This window comes from Diabrotica undecimpunctata, chromosome 4 (genome assembly GCF_040954645.1).
Source record: "Diabrotica undecimpunctata isolate CICGRU chromosome 4, icDiaUnde3, whole genome shotgun sequence".
In the NCBI taxonomy this organism is placed as follows: Eukaryota; Metazoa; Arthropoda; class Insecta; order Coleoptera; family Chrysomelidae; genus Diabrotica; species Diabrotica undecimpunctata.
In genome coordinates this window covers 74,906,227-74,924,874 of record NC_092806.1, presented here as the reverse complement: position 1 = coordinate 74,924,874, position 18,648 = coordinate 74,906,227, and the positions used below count along the sequence as shown (strand labels likewise).

Here is an 18,648-nt window from a genome sequence, read left to right as displayed (position 1 = left end):
ATGGACTTATGGGATTCAGCTATGGAGCACTGCTAGCGTCTCCAACACAAACATCTTACAGAGATTCCAATAACAAGGTGCTGCATGCCATAGTCAATGACCCATACTATGTATCGAACGAGGTGATTCAACACGACATCCCCCTAGAATCCGTGAAAGAAGCCATAAAAAGTTTTAGTGCTAAATACTGTGAACGAGTGCTAGTGCATCCTAACGCGTTTGCTCGACAACTAAATGTGCGGAACGTCTTTGAAGTTCGTAGACTAAAACGGACTTGTCCAACTGAACATAATAAGTGTATTCAAACTAATAAAATTTTAATTTTAGAATTGTAAAGAGGTTAGAGAAATACACCCGATAGATGATTATTTCTGACCATTTATCGTCGTTTACGGGAAACGGGTACATTCCAACCTCAAGTTGCTGGAATAGTGGTCGTCCAATAATGGATGCAACTGATGAAGACATTTTAGAAATCATTGAAGAAGTCCCTGGAACAAGTACAAGGGTAATAGCTGTTCAACTAAATGTTCCTCACGTAAGTGTTTGGAGGCTTTTGAAGGATCAGCTGCTTAAACCCTATCGCTTAACAACGGTTCAAGAGTTATTGGTTGAAGATTATCCTAAAAGGATTGGATTTTGCGATTGTTTGTTAATGGAAAACACTCGACATGTTAATTTTATTAGAAATATTTTGTTTACCGACGAGGCTACCTTTAGTAGAAATGAAATAACAAACCATCATAACGAGCACATTTGGGCCGACGAAAATCCTCACGCCAAAAAAACAACTCATCACTAAAGGACTTTCAAAGTTAATGTTTGGGCAGGAATTGTGGATAACAATCTAATAAGCCCAGTATTTCTTCCCAACAATTTAAATGGTAATAATTATTTACAGTTCTTGGCAAACGATTAACAAGAGTATTTGGAAGAAGTGAATATTGCAATAAGGCAAAATATGTGGTTTCTACAAGACGGCGCTCCACCGCATTACAGTAATGAACTGTGGGAGTACCTTTGCAGGCAGTATCCTGGTCGGTGGATTGGAAGGGGTCGTGACGCACCTATTTCTTGGCCACCCAGAAGTCCAGGTCTTAACCCCATGGACTTTTGCTTTTGGGGGTTTATAAAAGAGAAAGTGTATTCTGTATTAATAGAGGACGAACAACAATTGAGGGTTAGAATAATTGAAGCTGCAAATAAATTTCGTCAGAAAAATATGATTTTTCAGCGCATTCAGTTTTCCTTATTAAAACGATAACGAATGTGTATTGAAGAAAATGGGTTTCATTTTGAACATTTATTGTAATATCATATTTAGAGAGGTTATAGACATTTTTTGTACTTGTTAATTCATTTAAGCCATTTATTTAGTTGCACGCAATTTATTAAAGGTTAATGAAAAGTGCCGTAACTCAATAAAAACTGTTTTTTGAAAAAAGTGATAAGATGCAAAAAAAATTTTAAAAATAATGTGTTAAACTAATGATGCCACAAAATTCATTTGATTTAAATGTATTCAAAAGTTTGGGGGGATTTAGGGCTGCACGCCCTCCTTAAAATTTTTCTGTGCCATTGTTTCGTTTTTATGAAAAATGCTTTCAGAACAAGAAAGTAACGTGTCCATTTTTATTACAAAATGTCAAGTAGTTTAGGAGATAATACAAAAAACAATTTTTATTTTGTAACTTCAAAGGGCTGTAACTTTTTTTGTGTACACTTTTTTACTAAGGTAAGTTGGATTCACTCAATTTATTTTCGTCCCCGAAATGCGTGATTTAATTTATGACATACCTTTTTGAAACATCCAGTATATTTATATATAATATATATATATATATATATATATATATATATATATATATATATATATATATATATATATATATATATATATATCTACATATATTGATTTATAGTATAAATCAATATTTAAAACAGTACGGTCGAAAAATAATTTGAAATATATATATATATATATATATATATATATATATATATATATATATATATATATATATATAGATTAAGGAACACTCGAAGACAAAGAAGGTGGCTACTTCATCTATTTATTGAAGACGTTTTGCTTCCTAATCAAAAAGCATCATCAGTTCATCTAAAAAGAACAATATGAAAAAACCAAACATCCATGGAAAAGTTATTATAAGTGTGTTACCTTAAAAAGATATTACCAGTCAAAGATATTAAATGTGTAAAGAAGCTTATGATAATGGACATTATAATATTATGTTGTATAGACAATTAATTGGAACTGAATACAGTTTACAAATTAACTCAACTTAGCACAGCAAAAGACATGTGGTAATGGCACATGTATATAAAAAATATGTGAAAAAACTTAGGTAAAAAACATTAATTTGTAGAGAACCAAAAAGATCATAAGATGCACTTCCAACAGTATCATATTGATTAAATTTGATTTTAACTTTAGGTAACATTATTAAAATTGAATTAGAGATATTTAATATATATATATATATATATATATATATATATATTATATATATATATATATTATATATATATATATATAATCAAGTTGATTAATAATGACCTAGCTGTCTGTGTCGTCTTAACTGACAATAACCACGTGTTAAAAACCGAGAAGAGAGACATGTAGCTCCTCAAGTATTAAATTTATCCATTGTCATCGATCTAGAGTCAACATATAATTTAATTTTGGAAAGATGTAAACCCATATATGGATGTCATAGCCACAAATAATTCATTGTTAGCTTCACGTACATAAGGCACTGAAGATGATCTGATTAGATCGAAAACGTTATGCTACTGTATAAATTTTGACGACACTTGTAAAAGTTTTAACTACATGTTTTTATATACCTAAATACAATGGTGAAGTGTTTTAACTTCTGTATGTTTTTTTAAACGATGGTATACAGCCAACTACTGGGATATTCCCATTAATTTTTATTTTTTGATTTGTTCTTAGGTATTTTAAAATCGCCTTTTGAGGCATCACACGATGAATTATCATTATTTGGATCAATATCTATATCAGAAAAATCAGTCAAATGAAGATTTGAATAAATATTTGACCTTATATCCATTGGTCCTCGTTATAGTTGTTCTGTTAACTTAACTTACTGCTCCTTGGGATTCCACTATAGCGTAATTCTCACTTTTTCCGCAATTTGTCGTGTCACGAATCGATAAATCAATTATTTTGAGCACTATGCCACTGTATTTGCGGCTCTTCGCTTAAAGCCAATTTCCCACTCATTAAGCCACTCAAAAGGACGAATACTCTTATATACGCTTATCGTAATCAAGAACGTCCTCCAACAAGGTGGTCGTACGACATAAAGCGCATCCGGCACAACCGACTTCAAGCTGCTTAAGATAAGATACAATGGCATTATTTACGGGAGGCCTATGTTCAGCAGTGCACTAAGAACGGCTAAAGATGATGAATGTACTTTAAACTAAAATTAAAATTTGGTTTTGATTTTACTTTTAATTTTGACTATATTATTATCTAATATATTATATATTATAATTTTTATGAACGCTTCTATATATTTCTCTATAATATATTCCAAAATTAGTACTTAATTATCCATGGTCTTCAGAAAATAATTAAAGTCAGAAAACTGCAATATCTGGGACATGTCATGAGGGGCGAGCGTTATAACTTGTTGCAATTAATAATGCAAGAAGAATACAGGGTAGAAGGAGTCGCGGAAGAAGACGCATCTCCTGATTAAACAATTTGAGAGCTTGGTTTAACTGCACTTTTGCTGACCTCTTTAGAGCAGCGGTATCGAAAGTGCGAATTGCCATGATGGTTACCAACCTTTTTAGAAGAGATGACACATGAAGAAGAAGAAGGTCTTCAGAAACATCTGAGAAATAAAAACCTTAACCGTGTAGTAAAGCTCAAGGCTTACGTACTTTCAGGAGTGAACAGTCAAGGGCTTTTGAAAGTAGAAAAACAAGACAATACAGACTGAATTTTCATTTCGAGAATTACAAATAATTCTAATAGCCAAAAACGTCAAACAACTGTCAAAGTGTATAGACGCATTTCAAAGTTTCTCCTTAAAATTTAAATATTTAAATGATTATTCTTAAAGTCTGAACGAGTAAATAGTGAATAGTGGTAAAATCAAAATCCTATTCCATTCCAATTTAAGCAGCCGACGAGTAAAGACCGATATGTGACAATTTCACCGAAACATTTTAACTTTAATGATTCAAAAGTGCATTGGTAAATTTGACTTTCCAGTGGCGTAAAAAAATTAAGGTAACTGTTATTTTTAATCATTTTATCCACAGAGTCCCACTAGGACATCTGTTGCATTGATAATAAAAATTTATGTGTAGTGGTTTTGGTATCCAGAACCGCTCACTAAAATGACCTCAACTACTACTCAAATGACCTCACAAAATAACCCGATCAATAATACCAAGTCTTATGTTGCTGCCACTTTATCTAAACCTCCACCTCCTACGTTTCCTCATAAAAATCAAGCCATTATCTTACATGCCCTTCCTAATGTCGTTCTATTTGAGTACATAAAAGCTATAGGAGACATCGTTACCCCAAAAAATATCATCTTTGCGTCTCGAATCTCAAATAACCGCATTTGTATTTATTTAAACTCTGTTAAACTAATCGACGATCTTCTCAGTGCCCACCAAAGTATCATTATTAATTCAACAGTTGTTCCTATCCGAAGACTTATAACACCTGCTAAGCGTATTCTTATATCAAATGTATCTCCCACGATACCTCACAGCATTATCGAAGAAGCTTTAAAAGATATCGGTTTACAGATAGTCTCTCCTGTATCATTCGTGAAATGTGGCTCGCTAGGTGATGAATATGCACATATAATGAGCTTCCGAAGAGTGGCGTAGGTTATTCCGGATAAAGAAAACTTTTCAGTCCAGACCTCTCTTTTAATAACTCATGACTACACATATCGAATATTTGTGTCTACTGACAAATTACAATGTTTTTTATGTAAACAAGATGGCCATACTGCTGAAACTTGTACCAATGAACCAATTTCTGTAGCCCAATCCGAACTTCCCTCTCCCACTACCTCCGTATCCATACCCACAAATACAACGATACCCGACTGCACTCCCAATCAAATCAATGCACCATCCACATCTTACCCCGAAACTACAACTAATGTGGCAAAAAGCATCCCCTTAGTTACACAGTTAGCATCACCTCCCGTACAGAGACAGAAACGGGCTATATCCAGTGACAGTAATGCTGGCACCCCTTCTCAACTTTTTCCAGTTCATACTCCAGAACCAACTATCAATCAAATGCCTCCCCCCTTATCTGTAAAATCTACCACTAATTCTTTTAGCCAGCCAAAAGAAAAAAAGTAAAACAATTGAAACAAAAGAACATAAATTGACACCCATTTCTTATAATGCAGTCCAAGCCATTTATAAAAATAATTTATCCGAACTAATTCTTACTGAAAACCAATTTATAGCTTTCCTAGAAATTACCTACGGCATACCGGACCCACTTAGAGAAGCTCTCAATTTCACTTCCAATATCCAGGGATTGCTTAATGATTTATCTCTTCTTCATTCGCAATCAAAAGAGAGATCCTTTAAAAACCGAATAACAAGATTGCAAAAAAAAATTAAAAGACAGCTTAATCCTGAAGACTCCGACAATTTAAGTGCATCATCCGATTACCTATCTGACGATGAAACTAACGCTCCTATTTCTCAATGCTCTCAACAATCCTTACAGTAGTCCCACACTTATCACATTTAAACATTACATTCAAAATAATTCAATGGAATTGCGATGGTTTCTTTCCTCGCATAGAAAGAATCCAGCAATTAACTACCGAAGAACAACCTGAAATCATATGCTTACAAGAAACTAACTTAAAAATTACTAAATTTCCTAAAATAAAAAATTTAGAAGGATATCATTATATTCGAGCTGACTGCAACAGAGCCAGTAGTGGAACTTCAATTTTTATTTCCAGTGAACTATTTTCTTCGCACCTTCCTCTTACCACCGAACTTGAGGTTATCGCCATAACCACTTGGTGTCCTAATAAGATTACTATTTGTAGCGTATACAATCCACCCAATTACTCTCTAAAGGAAATAGAACTTCTTGACCTCATTTATCAGCTCCCTTCTTCCTACATTCTTGTAGGCAATTTCAACGCTCACAACCCTATGTGGGGTTCCAATAGCACGTCAAACAAAGGTAAAACTGTTGAAAACGTAATTAATTGTAGAGATTCCTGTCTACTAAATACAGGCTCTAGTACACACTTGAATTTCTCATCAGGCACATTTTCTTCTATAGATCTTAGCTTTAGTGATCCAAAATCCGCACCTTTACTAAATTGGAAAGTCGCCGATGATCTTTACGATAGCAATCATTACCCCATATTTATATCCACTGATATCCCCAACTCTAAACAAACTATATCCAGAAGCTACTGGCAACTCAAAAATGCCGACTGGCTAAGCTACACTACCAAAACAGATACCACCTTACCTTTTCTCACACTATCCAACAATATTGACTACAATTTATCATTAGTCACAAACACGATACTCTCAGCTGCCAATTTGCATATTGGCAAAAATTCTGTTTCACACAAACATAAAAGGGTTCTTTGGAGGAATAATTCTTGCAAAATCTCCGTAGAACAATATAAGGAGGCACTTAGAGATTATCGGAAAAATAAAACACCAGAAAATCTCACAGAATTAAAAAAAGCTAGAGCCAGGTGGCGATTTATTATAAAACAAAGTAAAAAATCGTCATGGAGAAACTATGTATCTTCTAGCAATGAAAATACCAGTCCTACTAATCTCTGGAAAAAATACGACAAATTCAAGGAATCAATACAAATACTAAAATATCTAGTCTAATTTTAAATGATAATGTAATTAGTGACAATCAAGAAATTGGTGAGACCCTAGCCAGTCACTTCGACAAAAAATTTAAAAGCAAAATAAATTGCTCTCAAATCGAGCCAATAGTCGATGCTTCCTTTCCAAGTTCTTCAGCAACTGTCAAAGATATCGATTACTTAAATTCCCAATTCTCTTACATAGAACTTACTTCGGTTATTAAAACTCTTAAGTACACTGCTTCCGGCCCCGACGATATTTCTTACATTTTTATAAAAAAACTATCTAGTTTAGGTCATCTTAAACTTCTTGAAATGTTTAACTTAATCTGGTCATCTAACAAGTTTCCTAATCAGTGGCAAACCTCAATTGTAATACCTATTAAAAAGCCTAACATATCACGATCATCACCCAGCGCTTATCGACCAATATCTCTAACATGTATCATCTGCAAAATCTTTGAAAAAATGATCAATAAACGTCTTACGTGGTTTTTTAACAAATATAATATAATTCCAAAAGAACAGTCAGGGTTTCGAAGTAATCGCTCTACTCAAGACAATCTAATACTTCTCCAAAGTCATATTTCTGATGCCTTCAACAGGAGACAAGAAGTCATTGCAGCAGTGTTTGATATTGAAGGTGCATTTGATACAATTAGCAGGCAATCTATACTGAAGAAACTTTCTCATTATAACATTAAGTGTAACATATTTAATTTTATACAAAATTTCTTAACTTCACGAACATTTAGAGTCTCTGTCAATGGCATTTTTTCATCACTACACCATTAAACTGACGGCGTACTACAAGGTTCAATATTAAGCCCCACTTTGTTTAACCTAGCAATAAGCGACTTGTGCTCTGATATAATATCCCCTATTAGGCATGTCCTATACGCAGATAACCTGATAATTTACTGCCACGATCTATCTCTACAACTTCCAAGCTTATTCAATCCGCAGTAGATACACTAGTTAAAAAAACAAGCTCCATAGGCCTGTCTTTATCATATACAAAATCAAAAATAATAAAATTTAGTAGACTATCACCCTTCCAACCCCCTAATATTATGATTGAGAGAGCGAATCTTCCAGTAGTCAAGGAATGCAAAATTCTCGGTGTAACGTTTGATTCACGACTCACCTGGAAACAACATATTCTAGAAATAAAAGGTGAAGCAAACAAGAGGCTTAACATTATCAAAACTCTTTCAAACTATCATTGGGGCGCAGATGAGAACTTCCTGCTTAAGATATATAGGTCTATGATTCGTTCCAAACTGGATTATGGTTGTTACATATATATCTCTGCCTCTAAAACATACCTCAACCTTTTAAATTCGATACATCACACAGCCTTACGAATTTGTTTAGGAGCCTTTCGATCTAGCCCCGTAGAAAGTCTATATTGCGAAGCCAATGAGCCCCCACTTTGGATTAGACGTGAACAATTATTACTTTCCTATGCTGCCGCCGTTTCATCCAATACCTCCAATCCAGTTTATCGTCTTCTTACTTCATCAACTAACAACCAGCATTACTATTCTAAATCACCATCAATAAAACCCATTCCACTAATTTTAACACAATTACTTAATAACATCTCTCTATCACAAACAATCCCACGACCCCTACCTCCATATCCTCCTTGGTCTATAATTACCCCTCAGTTTGACACATCTCTTACAAGATTCGATAAACTTACAACACCCAGGGAACTCATTAAAAAGTCTTTTAAAGAAATTATATTTACAAATAAATACGACATAGTACTTTACACCGATGCCTCAAAGAATGATACAGGAGTAGGCTGTTCTGTTACCACGTCAGATAACCTTATCACATCATCTTGTATCCCCTCGTTTTGTAGCGTTATCACTGGCGAACTATTTAGCATATTTCAGGCTTTCAAATCCATTTCTTCACCTGATAAACAAGTTGCAATATGCACAGACTCACTAGCCTCAATACAATCTATCCAAAATATATTCACTGATCATCCTATTGTCCAAAAGATCCTTGATTGTTACCAACTAATCGCTTCCCAAAAAATAACAGTTACATTAATCTGGCTACCATCCCATATTGGTATCACAGGCAACGAACTTGCAGACAGCCATGCAAAACTTGCCTTAACATCATCTGATAATACGGTTAATATACAAATTAGTAAAGATTTAAAATCTCACATTAAGAAACAAGCAAGAACCCGATGGCAACAACACTGGGACACCAATAACTCAGCATTACATCATATCCAACAGTTAGTCGATAGCCCCCTTGATTTGATCTCTGCCAGTATGTCCAGACGAGATGCTATTGTAACACGAAGACTTCGAATAGGACATACAAGATTAACACACGGATACCTGATGTCATCCAGCAACCGACCCACTTGTGAGACCTGTCAATCACATCTAACAGTTAACCATATTCTCACCGAATGTCATCAATATTCAGCAAAAAGACTATTTTATTGCCTTAAAAGTGATTTAAAAGACATACTCAATAACTTGGATCAAATAACCTCAAGTCTAAAATTCCTCAGAGACGTTCAGTTATATTATAAAATATAATTTTGATTGTATTCTAACAATATGTACTCTATAACATATGTTTGTAATTTATTGTAACAGTTTTACATTTGTAACCGTTTTCGTGTAAGTGGCCTTTGTTGCCCAGCACGTTAATTTTCAATAAAAAAAAAAAAAAAAAATTCTAATAGCAACAGGTGAATTACTTATTTATGCGGATGCACGCGAGAAGCCGCAAACTCTAGGACATATCAAAACTGTTAACGGATAATTGTTTTTTAATCTTGTGGAACTGGAACTTTATTTAATATAATTTCTAGCTATAATTTATTTAAAAAATGTTTAAGATGATTTCAATTAACACTTTTTGTTTCAGTACCCAGACCTTCTGGTCCGCCACAATGCAATGCAGTTGGACTTCATCCTGCTCCTCAGTGTAATCAGTATTACGAATGCGTACAAAGTACTTATTTGTTTTTCTGGACAAGTTATTCAGCAGAATTAAGAACGTGCATAGATGGCGATTACTATGATACCGAACGAAAACAATGCATTTTAGCTTCTTTAAGTGATTGTGAATAAGTATGAACGTATTTAACTAATTTTAAACACATACAATTAAAATAATTGGTAGTACTTTTTAAAACATAAAAATAAATAAACAAATTAACGTTAGCAGAATTATTTAAGTTATTTTAATAATAAATATAGCATTAAAATAAAAAGAATATACACATAACTCCATGTTTTCTTCCACTCTTAACTAATATTAGCAGATTAGAATAATTTCAAAAGAAATTATCTGATTTGAGAATAAATAAATGCCAATTATTTTGCAGTAGAGGAAATTACAGCTACCTGAGGAAAGGAATGGCAAACGTTAAAACGTTTACAACAAATATAAAAGGTTAATACGAGTGAATAATCAAAGGTAAATGTAATGGCATGCCTCGAAACACAGGAAAACACAAAAAAAAATAGGTTCATCAATGGAAGGCGACCGTAAATACGTATTTTCGACTATTTGGTCATCATCAGTATGGTGCAGCCAAGTTAGAAAAGGAGCATTTTAGCTTGGGAAATAATCACTACAGCAGCAATGTGACCAATTTGTTTTATTAGAGTTAGAAGACCCAGATGGTTTATTAGGCAACAACTAACAATAAACACGTGGGAAGCTACATCTACCTGAGGAAAGGAATTGCTAAAGGAATTTATTATTCACTTGCATTAACCTTATCTATTTGTTTTAAACGTTTTAACGTTTGGCATTCCTTTCCTCGGTAGATTCAGTAGATTCCTAGCAGTAGATTCCTCCGTGGTTATTGTTAGTTATTGTCTTGAAAACCATTATGATCTTCTAACTTTATTGCCACAAATTGGTCGTATTGCTCCTGTAGTGATTATTTTCCAAGCTAAATTGGCTTCACCATACTGATGACGACCAAATAGTCAGAAATGCGTATTTACGGTTGCCTTTCATCGATATACATATTTTGTTTTTTGTTTTCCTGTTTGCGAGACATGTCATTTTATTTTACCTTTATGATTCACTGGGATTAATCTTTTGTTTGTTATAAACGTTTTAACGTTTGGCCAATTAAGATCAATAGAGTAGTATATGCTGCAGAGACATTTACATTAACAGCAAGAGAAAAAGAGCAACTGAAAGTTTTTGAGAGGATGATTATGAGAAAAATACTGCAACCAAAGAGGGAAAACGAACAGGAGCAAGACAATCAATATACAAAGGCCATCGACAAAACGATGAAAACAAGACAACTATTGAAAGTCTCATGATGCGATTCATGCAGTGGTATCTAAACAAAGTGCGTGCGTGTTTGTGCGTGCGTGTGTGTGCGTGCATGTGTGTGCGTGTGTGCGTGTGTGCGTGTGGGTGCGTGCGTGTGTGTGCGTGTGTATGTGTGTGTGTGTGTATGTGCGTGTGCGTGTGTGCGTGTGCGTGTGCGTGTGTGTGCGTATGCGTGTGCGTATGTATGTGTACTAACGCATCGTATTTGCGTTTTATTTTTTGACATTAAATGTATTTATGTTTCTCACGTATTAACAGCGGATCGAAGCGCTATAAGTAATATCCCGAAGTAATATCCCAAAAATTAGACTTTCTCCGAAGCTACACTGGAATTGCATTGTTCTCACCGAACAACCAGTGGTATATAATAGACCAGATCTTATACCAGTTATTCTTCTTCTTCTTCAAGTGCCATCTCCGCGGCGGAGGTCGGCAATCATCATAGCTATTCGGACTTTTGAGACGGCTGCTCTGAAAAGTTCATTTGATGTACATCCGTACCACTCTCTCAGGTTGCGCAGCCATGACATTCTACGCCTTCCTATGCTTCTCTTTCCTTGGATCTTTCCCTGCATAATCAGTTGGAGCAAGGTGTATTTCTCTCCACGTGTAATATATCCGAGATATTCTAATTTTCTTGTTTTTATTGAATTTAAAATTTCCATTTCTTTGTTCATCCTTCCCAGAACCTCTTTGTTTGTGACGTGTTCTGTCCATGATATTTTCAGAATTCTTCTGTACACCCACAGCTCAAATGATTCCAGTTTTTTCATTGATGTCGCATTCAAGGTCCAAGATTCCATTCCATAAAATAAAGTCGAAAAAACATAGCACCTCGCCAACCTAACTCTTAGTTCCAGTTTTAAATCCCTGGTACATAGAACTCTTCTCATTTTGTTGAAATTTGCTCTAGCTTTTTCTATTCTTATTTTTATCTCCTGATTGTAATCATTTGTGGAGTTAATCATTGTTCCCAGGTATGCATATTTGTCCACTTGTTCGACGTTGGTTTCGTTTATTAGAAGATTCTCGTTATTTCTTTGAGTTTTCGATATTCTCATAAATTTCGTCTTTTTGACATTCATTGTTAGACCATACTCGTTTCCATACTCTGCTATTCTGGTCACCAGTCTCTGAAGATCTTCAATGTTTTCGGCTAAGATCACAGTGTCGTCCGCATATCTAATGTTGTTAATGGGAACTCCATTTACCTTTATTCCAGCTGTTTCACCCTCGAGAGCTTTTTTCAGGACCTCTTCGGAGTAGGCATTGAAAAGAATTGGCGACAATACGCATCCCTGTCTTACTCCACATCTAATCTCAATTTCTTCTGACAGCTGTTCGTTAACACGTACTTTTGCTCGCTGTTTATAGTATAAATTTGATATGATCCTGAGGTCGTTGTAGTCAATCTTCTTTGATTTCGGGACATGCATTAAATGTTTATGTCGTACTTTATCCAATGCTTTATTATAGTCAATAAAACATGCGTATATATCTTGATTGACGTCCAGGCATCTTTGTATTAGTATATTAAGTGAAAAAAGAGCTTCACGTGTTCCTAGACCTTTGCGAAAACCAAATTGTATATTATTAACGTCTATGTCCAGTTTGTGATATATTCGGTTATGGATGACTTTAAGTAGTAACTTTAGCGTATGAGACATTAAGCTAATGGTGCGGTAATCGCTGCATTCTCTTGCGTTTTTCTTTTTAGGGAGACAAATAAAAATAGATGTTAACCACTCTTTGGGTAATACGCCTGAACTATAAATTTGGTTCAAGAGTGTCACTAAAACATCAATGTGCTTCTCATCTAGAATTTTTAGGATTTCTATAGGAAGCATATCAGGTCCAGGGCTTTTCCCGCTCTTCATTGTTTTTAATGCGTGCAATATTTCTTCTTTTGTAATATATGGACCTATTTCTTCTGACGTAAGTTCTATGTGCTCCAGATCTCCTCTTTCATCAACGAACAATTCATCGATATATTCTGCCCATCTTTGTATTTTCTCGTCCGTATGTGTTATAGCAGTACCGTGTCTATCCAGAATTGCACAAGTGGGATTTTGTTTTCTTAGTCCTGCCAGTTCTTTGACTTTCTTGTGTAGGTTAAACAGATCATATTTATTTTGAAGGTCTTCGATCTCTTTGCATTGCTCTTCAAAGTATTTTTCTTCTGCCTGCTTTATCGTCTTTCTAATCTCGTGGTTTATCTCTCTGTATTTATTGTTATCCTTGTTTTTAAATTGTCTCCGTTGTTCCATCATATTGAGTATCTCGCCATTTATCCATTCCTCTTTTCTCCTTGAGGAAGTCTTTAGTATTTCTTTACAGGGTTCCAGTAGATAATCTTTTAGTCGATTCCAGTACTCGTCAATATCATTGGTGTTTGTGTTCAATTTGTTGCAGTTCATGTTGGAGGCATTCTTTTACTTTAGGTTCTTTAAGTTTTCTTGTGTCTATTGTAGGGATTCTTTGATGTCTTTTAATATTTTTAAGGGTGAGTGTAATTTTGGCTATAAGTGGATTGTGATCTGAGGCCACGTCTGATCCAGGATATGCTTTTACGGCTTTAACAGCATTACGGTATCTTTCATTGATCATAATGTAGTCTATCTGGTTCCTGACTACTTTCTCCGATGTATCTGCGGGCGATCGCCATGTATACAGTCGTCTGTTTGGTAACATAAAAAATGTGTTTGTAATAATAAAGTTCTGCTCTTGACAGAATTGTATCAGACGGTCTCCTCTCTCGTTTCGATTTCCCAGACCATAGTTTCCTATACACTTTCCGCTTTGTCCCTTTCCAATCTTTGCATTGAGGTCACCTAGGACTATCGTGATTTCTCTTGTTTTCGTTATTCTAAGTGCCTCTTCGATATCTCGATAAAATAATTCTACTTCTTCTTCGTTGGCATTCGCCGTAGGAGCATAAACTTGTATCAAATTCAGTTTGGCATGAGATGTCACTAACTTCAGTACCATTACTCTTTCTGAGATAGGGAAATAGCATTCCACCGCTCTATTAGATTTTTTATTAACTATTACTGCCACGCCGTGTCTGTGTTGGTTATTCTCGCTACCGGAATAATATATTGTGGCTTCGTCTGTTGAAAAACAACCTGAGTTGGGCCACCTAGCTTTACTGATACCCAGTACATCGATATTCAACCTGTTCATTTCTTGAATAACATTGTGCATTTTACCAGGCTGAAACATGCTCTGAACATTCCATGTTCCTATTCTAGTGTTGGATGGTCTTATTTTTTCATCTGCGTTCTTTTGACAAGGAATTCGCTGATTAACGACCTGAGAGTCCTTGTCTTCTTCTCCCCTGCCGGATCTTGGCTTCCGAGGGCCATGATCAGTAACGCCGTTATTAGTTTCTAAAACCATGATGATTTTACTAGGGATATCCATGGGGATCTTTAATGTAGTGGTTTCCTCTTGCCTTCTACATCCTTATGCTGTTGACCAGTATATTGGTTCCTCCATCTTCGAGATCAATTTCTCAACCCCAGGACAAAAGGGTGCCCTACCACCTACCAATTCTTCCGCCCAGTTATTAACCTAACCTAACTAGAGAAACAACTCTTATTGATGTAGCTATACAATAATAATCTCAGAGATCTTGAGATAAAAGTAAACAATGTGGAATAAAAAGTACCCAGCTGATACCTATTCTTCTTTCGACTACTGGTATCATTCCAAAAAAATGTTCAAAAAAAGATAAAACGATTAAGTCTTAATAACCATCTTTAAAAGGCTATGGAGAAAGTAAAGTTGACTGCTTGAAGTATGAAGTTGTACTGCTCTCAAATTACAGATTCTTAACATGTTTTGGGAAATACTATGTTAAAACAGGTCACCTAGAGCTCTATAATACAGAAAGAGTCCCACCAGAGCTTAATCCTAATGATACTGTTAGTATCTGGGATGAGAGTCTTTTACCCTAAATACTGCTATTACCCCCTTAGTGGGGGAAAGAGTGGTATGGCTTAAATCTGGGTAACAATAATATTAATTAAAATCCACAAGGAAAATGAATTCCTGAAAATGTTTTTTTAATCCTTTATAAAAGGTATATTAATGCAAATACCATATCGTGCTACATCACAGAACGTTTTCGGAATAACTATTTCATCTTGATATGCTATCCTATAAAATAAGTATTACCACTTTAGTTAAAGCAAAAGTAAAAGTTAAAATTTTGACCAGGGGTTATAGCAAAAATGTGGTTTAATACTTACTAGATTTATATGTTTGAAGCCACTAAATACATGGGTAAAAATCCTTTACACATAGTTGAATTAATTTGAAATTACACTTTTGATATTAAAAAACTAGAATGTTTAAGTTATAAACGAAATTACCTTCATAGCAACGTAGGACTCCACTTATACAGCCCTTAGACGAAGTGTCAAATCGTCAGTTCACATCATTGGTGGGCGTCCTCTGCTCCTTAGTGCTTCTTGTCTTGGTCTCCGCTTGACAATATATTTTGTCCATTGGTTGTCTGATAATCTAGCGACGTGTCCTGCCCAATTCCACTTAAGCGACGCGATTTTTTTGATAGCGTCTGTTATTTTTGTTTTTGCCAGACACCCATCTGGCGCTCCATAGCCCACTGAGTCACGCGAATCTTACTTACTACCTTATTTGTAAGTGTTAATGTTTCTGCTCCATAAGTGAGTATTTTCCATAAGTAATTTTCTTTTTGAGACATAATGGTAGGTCCGATTTAAATACATAGTTTCGATAGGGACTAATATGCTCTATTTCGTGCCATGATTCTAGATGCTACATCGTTTTCATAACCATTTTCGGCTGTTATCACTTCTCTTAAGCATTTGAATTATTTGACAATACATGGCACAGGGGAACAATTCGTCAAACCTTAATTGTGTGAATTTGTACCAATATAGTCCTATAAGGTTATTTCTGCATACTTCTGCGTCGTCAGAGACTCGGGCTGATACAAATTCATACACAGAACGATTGTTGAATGTATTTTGCTTATTTCTAACTTTAAGTGGATATCTATCCATAATTTTGGGAACCTAAACACCATATTCACTTCAAATCAAGACGAAAGATTAAGAAGCCACCGTTACAAATTAAAGAGGGAACTAACTACTGGAATGTGCAGGGTAAACTTCTTGTCAAATAGAAAATTTAATATCTGGAACAATTTGAATCAAGACACCATATCGGCAACTAGTTTAAAAATATGTAAGCTTGATAGATCTTTATTTTGTTAATATGATTTTGTTATTTTAGGACCGCATTATTTATTTATTGTTTCACACTTTTTGTATAATGTAGTTAATTGTAACTTTATCTTTAGCATTAGTTTATAAAGATATCTTTCTTTGTTTTTGGTCATAATAGAAGCTCGCTCCTCTTCCCTCATTTGTTATATAATAATAATAATAAGTATTTAGTGCTAAAAAAAAATATTTGAACGATGTAACTCTTTTACCTATCATACGAATTTTGACATCAAATCTGTTTTATTTGTTTATTGCTAATTTTTATGTTCGCCCATGACCTCGTCGATTTGGCCATTTTGGAACAATAGTCTCAACGAGTCCCGAAAACTAGTGATTTTGACTGAGAAATGAGATGTAAAGTTCGTCATGTTGTTAATGAGATTCAGTATAAATTTTGAAAGAATGGAAACTAAAGTGTTAATGAAACTTACAACTGGACGAATAGGAAGGCCCTCCTTATATATCTTGGGTAAATCATACAGTCGAGATAAAAAAAAAGAATATGCGTGGCTAACCGCTGTTATTTTGGCCTGGGCCCTCAACTAAGAGCGAGAAGTATGTCAATAGCAACAAAGTGCAAACTTTATAAAACAATAATACGCCCAGTGCTCACATAGGGATCGGAAACATGGGCAATGACGACCCGAGATGAAGAGTTACTGCGATTCTTTGAAAGAAAAGTATTGAGGACCATATATGGCGGAGTAAACGAACAGGGTCTGTGGAGAAGGCGATATAACTTTGAACTCTATAGACTTTTTGGTGATGCAGATATTGTGAAGACCATTAAAATAAACCGCCTAAGGTGGGTGGGCCACGTTATGCGGATGGATGAGAGTGATCCCACTAAAATAACTATGCTAAACAGGCCGGTCGGAAGAAGAAGAAGGGGGCGACCTTAACTCAGATATCTGGAGTATGTACAGGAAGATCTGAGGGAGATTGGAGTGAGGGGCTGGAGAAGACAGACACTCGATAGGGAAGGATGGAAGAATGTTTTGAAGCAGGCCCAGGCTCACGAAGGGCTGTAGCGCCAACTGATGATGAAATCATACAGTCGGGATGTCAATGAGTTACTGGGGAGTTTGTTATATGGGGAATAATGTTCAGAGAAAAATTAATTTATTTATGAACTTTTTTAAGGGATCTATTGGGAGTAAAGTGAAGTTGTTAGAGAAAATTGGGACTTTATTATTGTATAAGGTTTGATCTAAGATCACTAGACAGTGTTATGTTGTGTTAATTTGTAAATCTACCTTAATATTCCTAAACCTACCTTAACATTAGTGACATGTCAAATAGAAGAAGAAGCCCGGGAGTGAAAGAGAAGGACAGACATTGATGGTCGACAGACTGGTCTTATGGGTTTTTAGAGATAATTATCTATTAGTATTAGTTTGTCTTGTAATAAATAAAATATACAGAAATGAGTCGTATATTATAACAAAAAGCCCACAGAGTAGAACAAAAATGGTGTGGGAAGTAAAAAAAAGTAAGTCAAATATCGAGTCATTATAATAGTTACAAAAGCCGAAACATAACCTAAGAACACGTGTTGGGGTGTTAAGAGCAAAAAGCGATTTATTATTAAAAACAGTCAAGATATAAAATGGACATGGAAACAAGACGCTGTCGAGCAGAACAAACCAGTCGTTGTAAAAATAAAAAGTAACGTAGTCGGCAATGAAATTCAACCTTTGTCAATGGAGGGAAATTTGGCTTACAACTGGGAAGAATGGTGCATAAATTTAAAAATATTTTTGAGGGCGACAGGTTTAGAGGAGGAAAATGATGCGAGAAAGGTACTATTACACTATATTGGTCTAGATATATTTAAAAGTCATTTGAGGTTCAAATGGATACTGTAAAATTTAAAGAGGTAATAGAGAGTTTTGAAAAATATTGTTATCCGAAGAAAAATTGAACAGTAGAAAGGCATTATTTTCTTACTAGAGTACAGAAATCATTGAGGATTTTATGACTAGTTTAAAGAATTTGAGTTTAGCATGTGAATAAGGAATTTTAAAAGTTTGGTGTGTGACATGTTCATTATTGGTTTAAATCCTAAACACCGTTCAATAAAGCAAAAACTATTGCACGAAGTAGATCTGAAG

General features: G+C 34.9%; 1 protein-coding gene across 1 annotated transcript in view; it reads left to right on the top strand.

Moving 5' to 3' along the window:
* LOC140439687 (uncharacterized) overlaps positions 1 to 10,184 on the top strand; it is a 42,367-nt gene extending 32,183 nt beyond the window's left edge. The window contains exon 5 of the mRNA XM_072529768.1: positions 9,822 to 10,184. Within this exon, the coding sequence (XP_072385869.1) occupies positions 9,822 to 10,027 (206 nt within the window). The 3' untranslated portion in view covers positions 10,028 to 10,184. The remainder of the gene's footprint in view (positions 1 to 9,821) is intronic.
* The last annotated feature ends 8,464 nt before the right edge of the window (positions 10,185 to 18,648 follow it).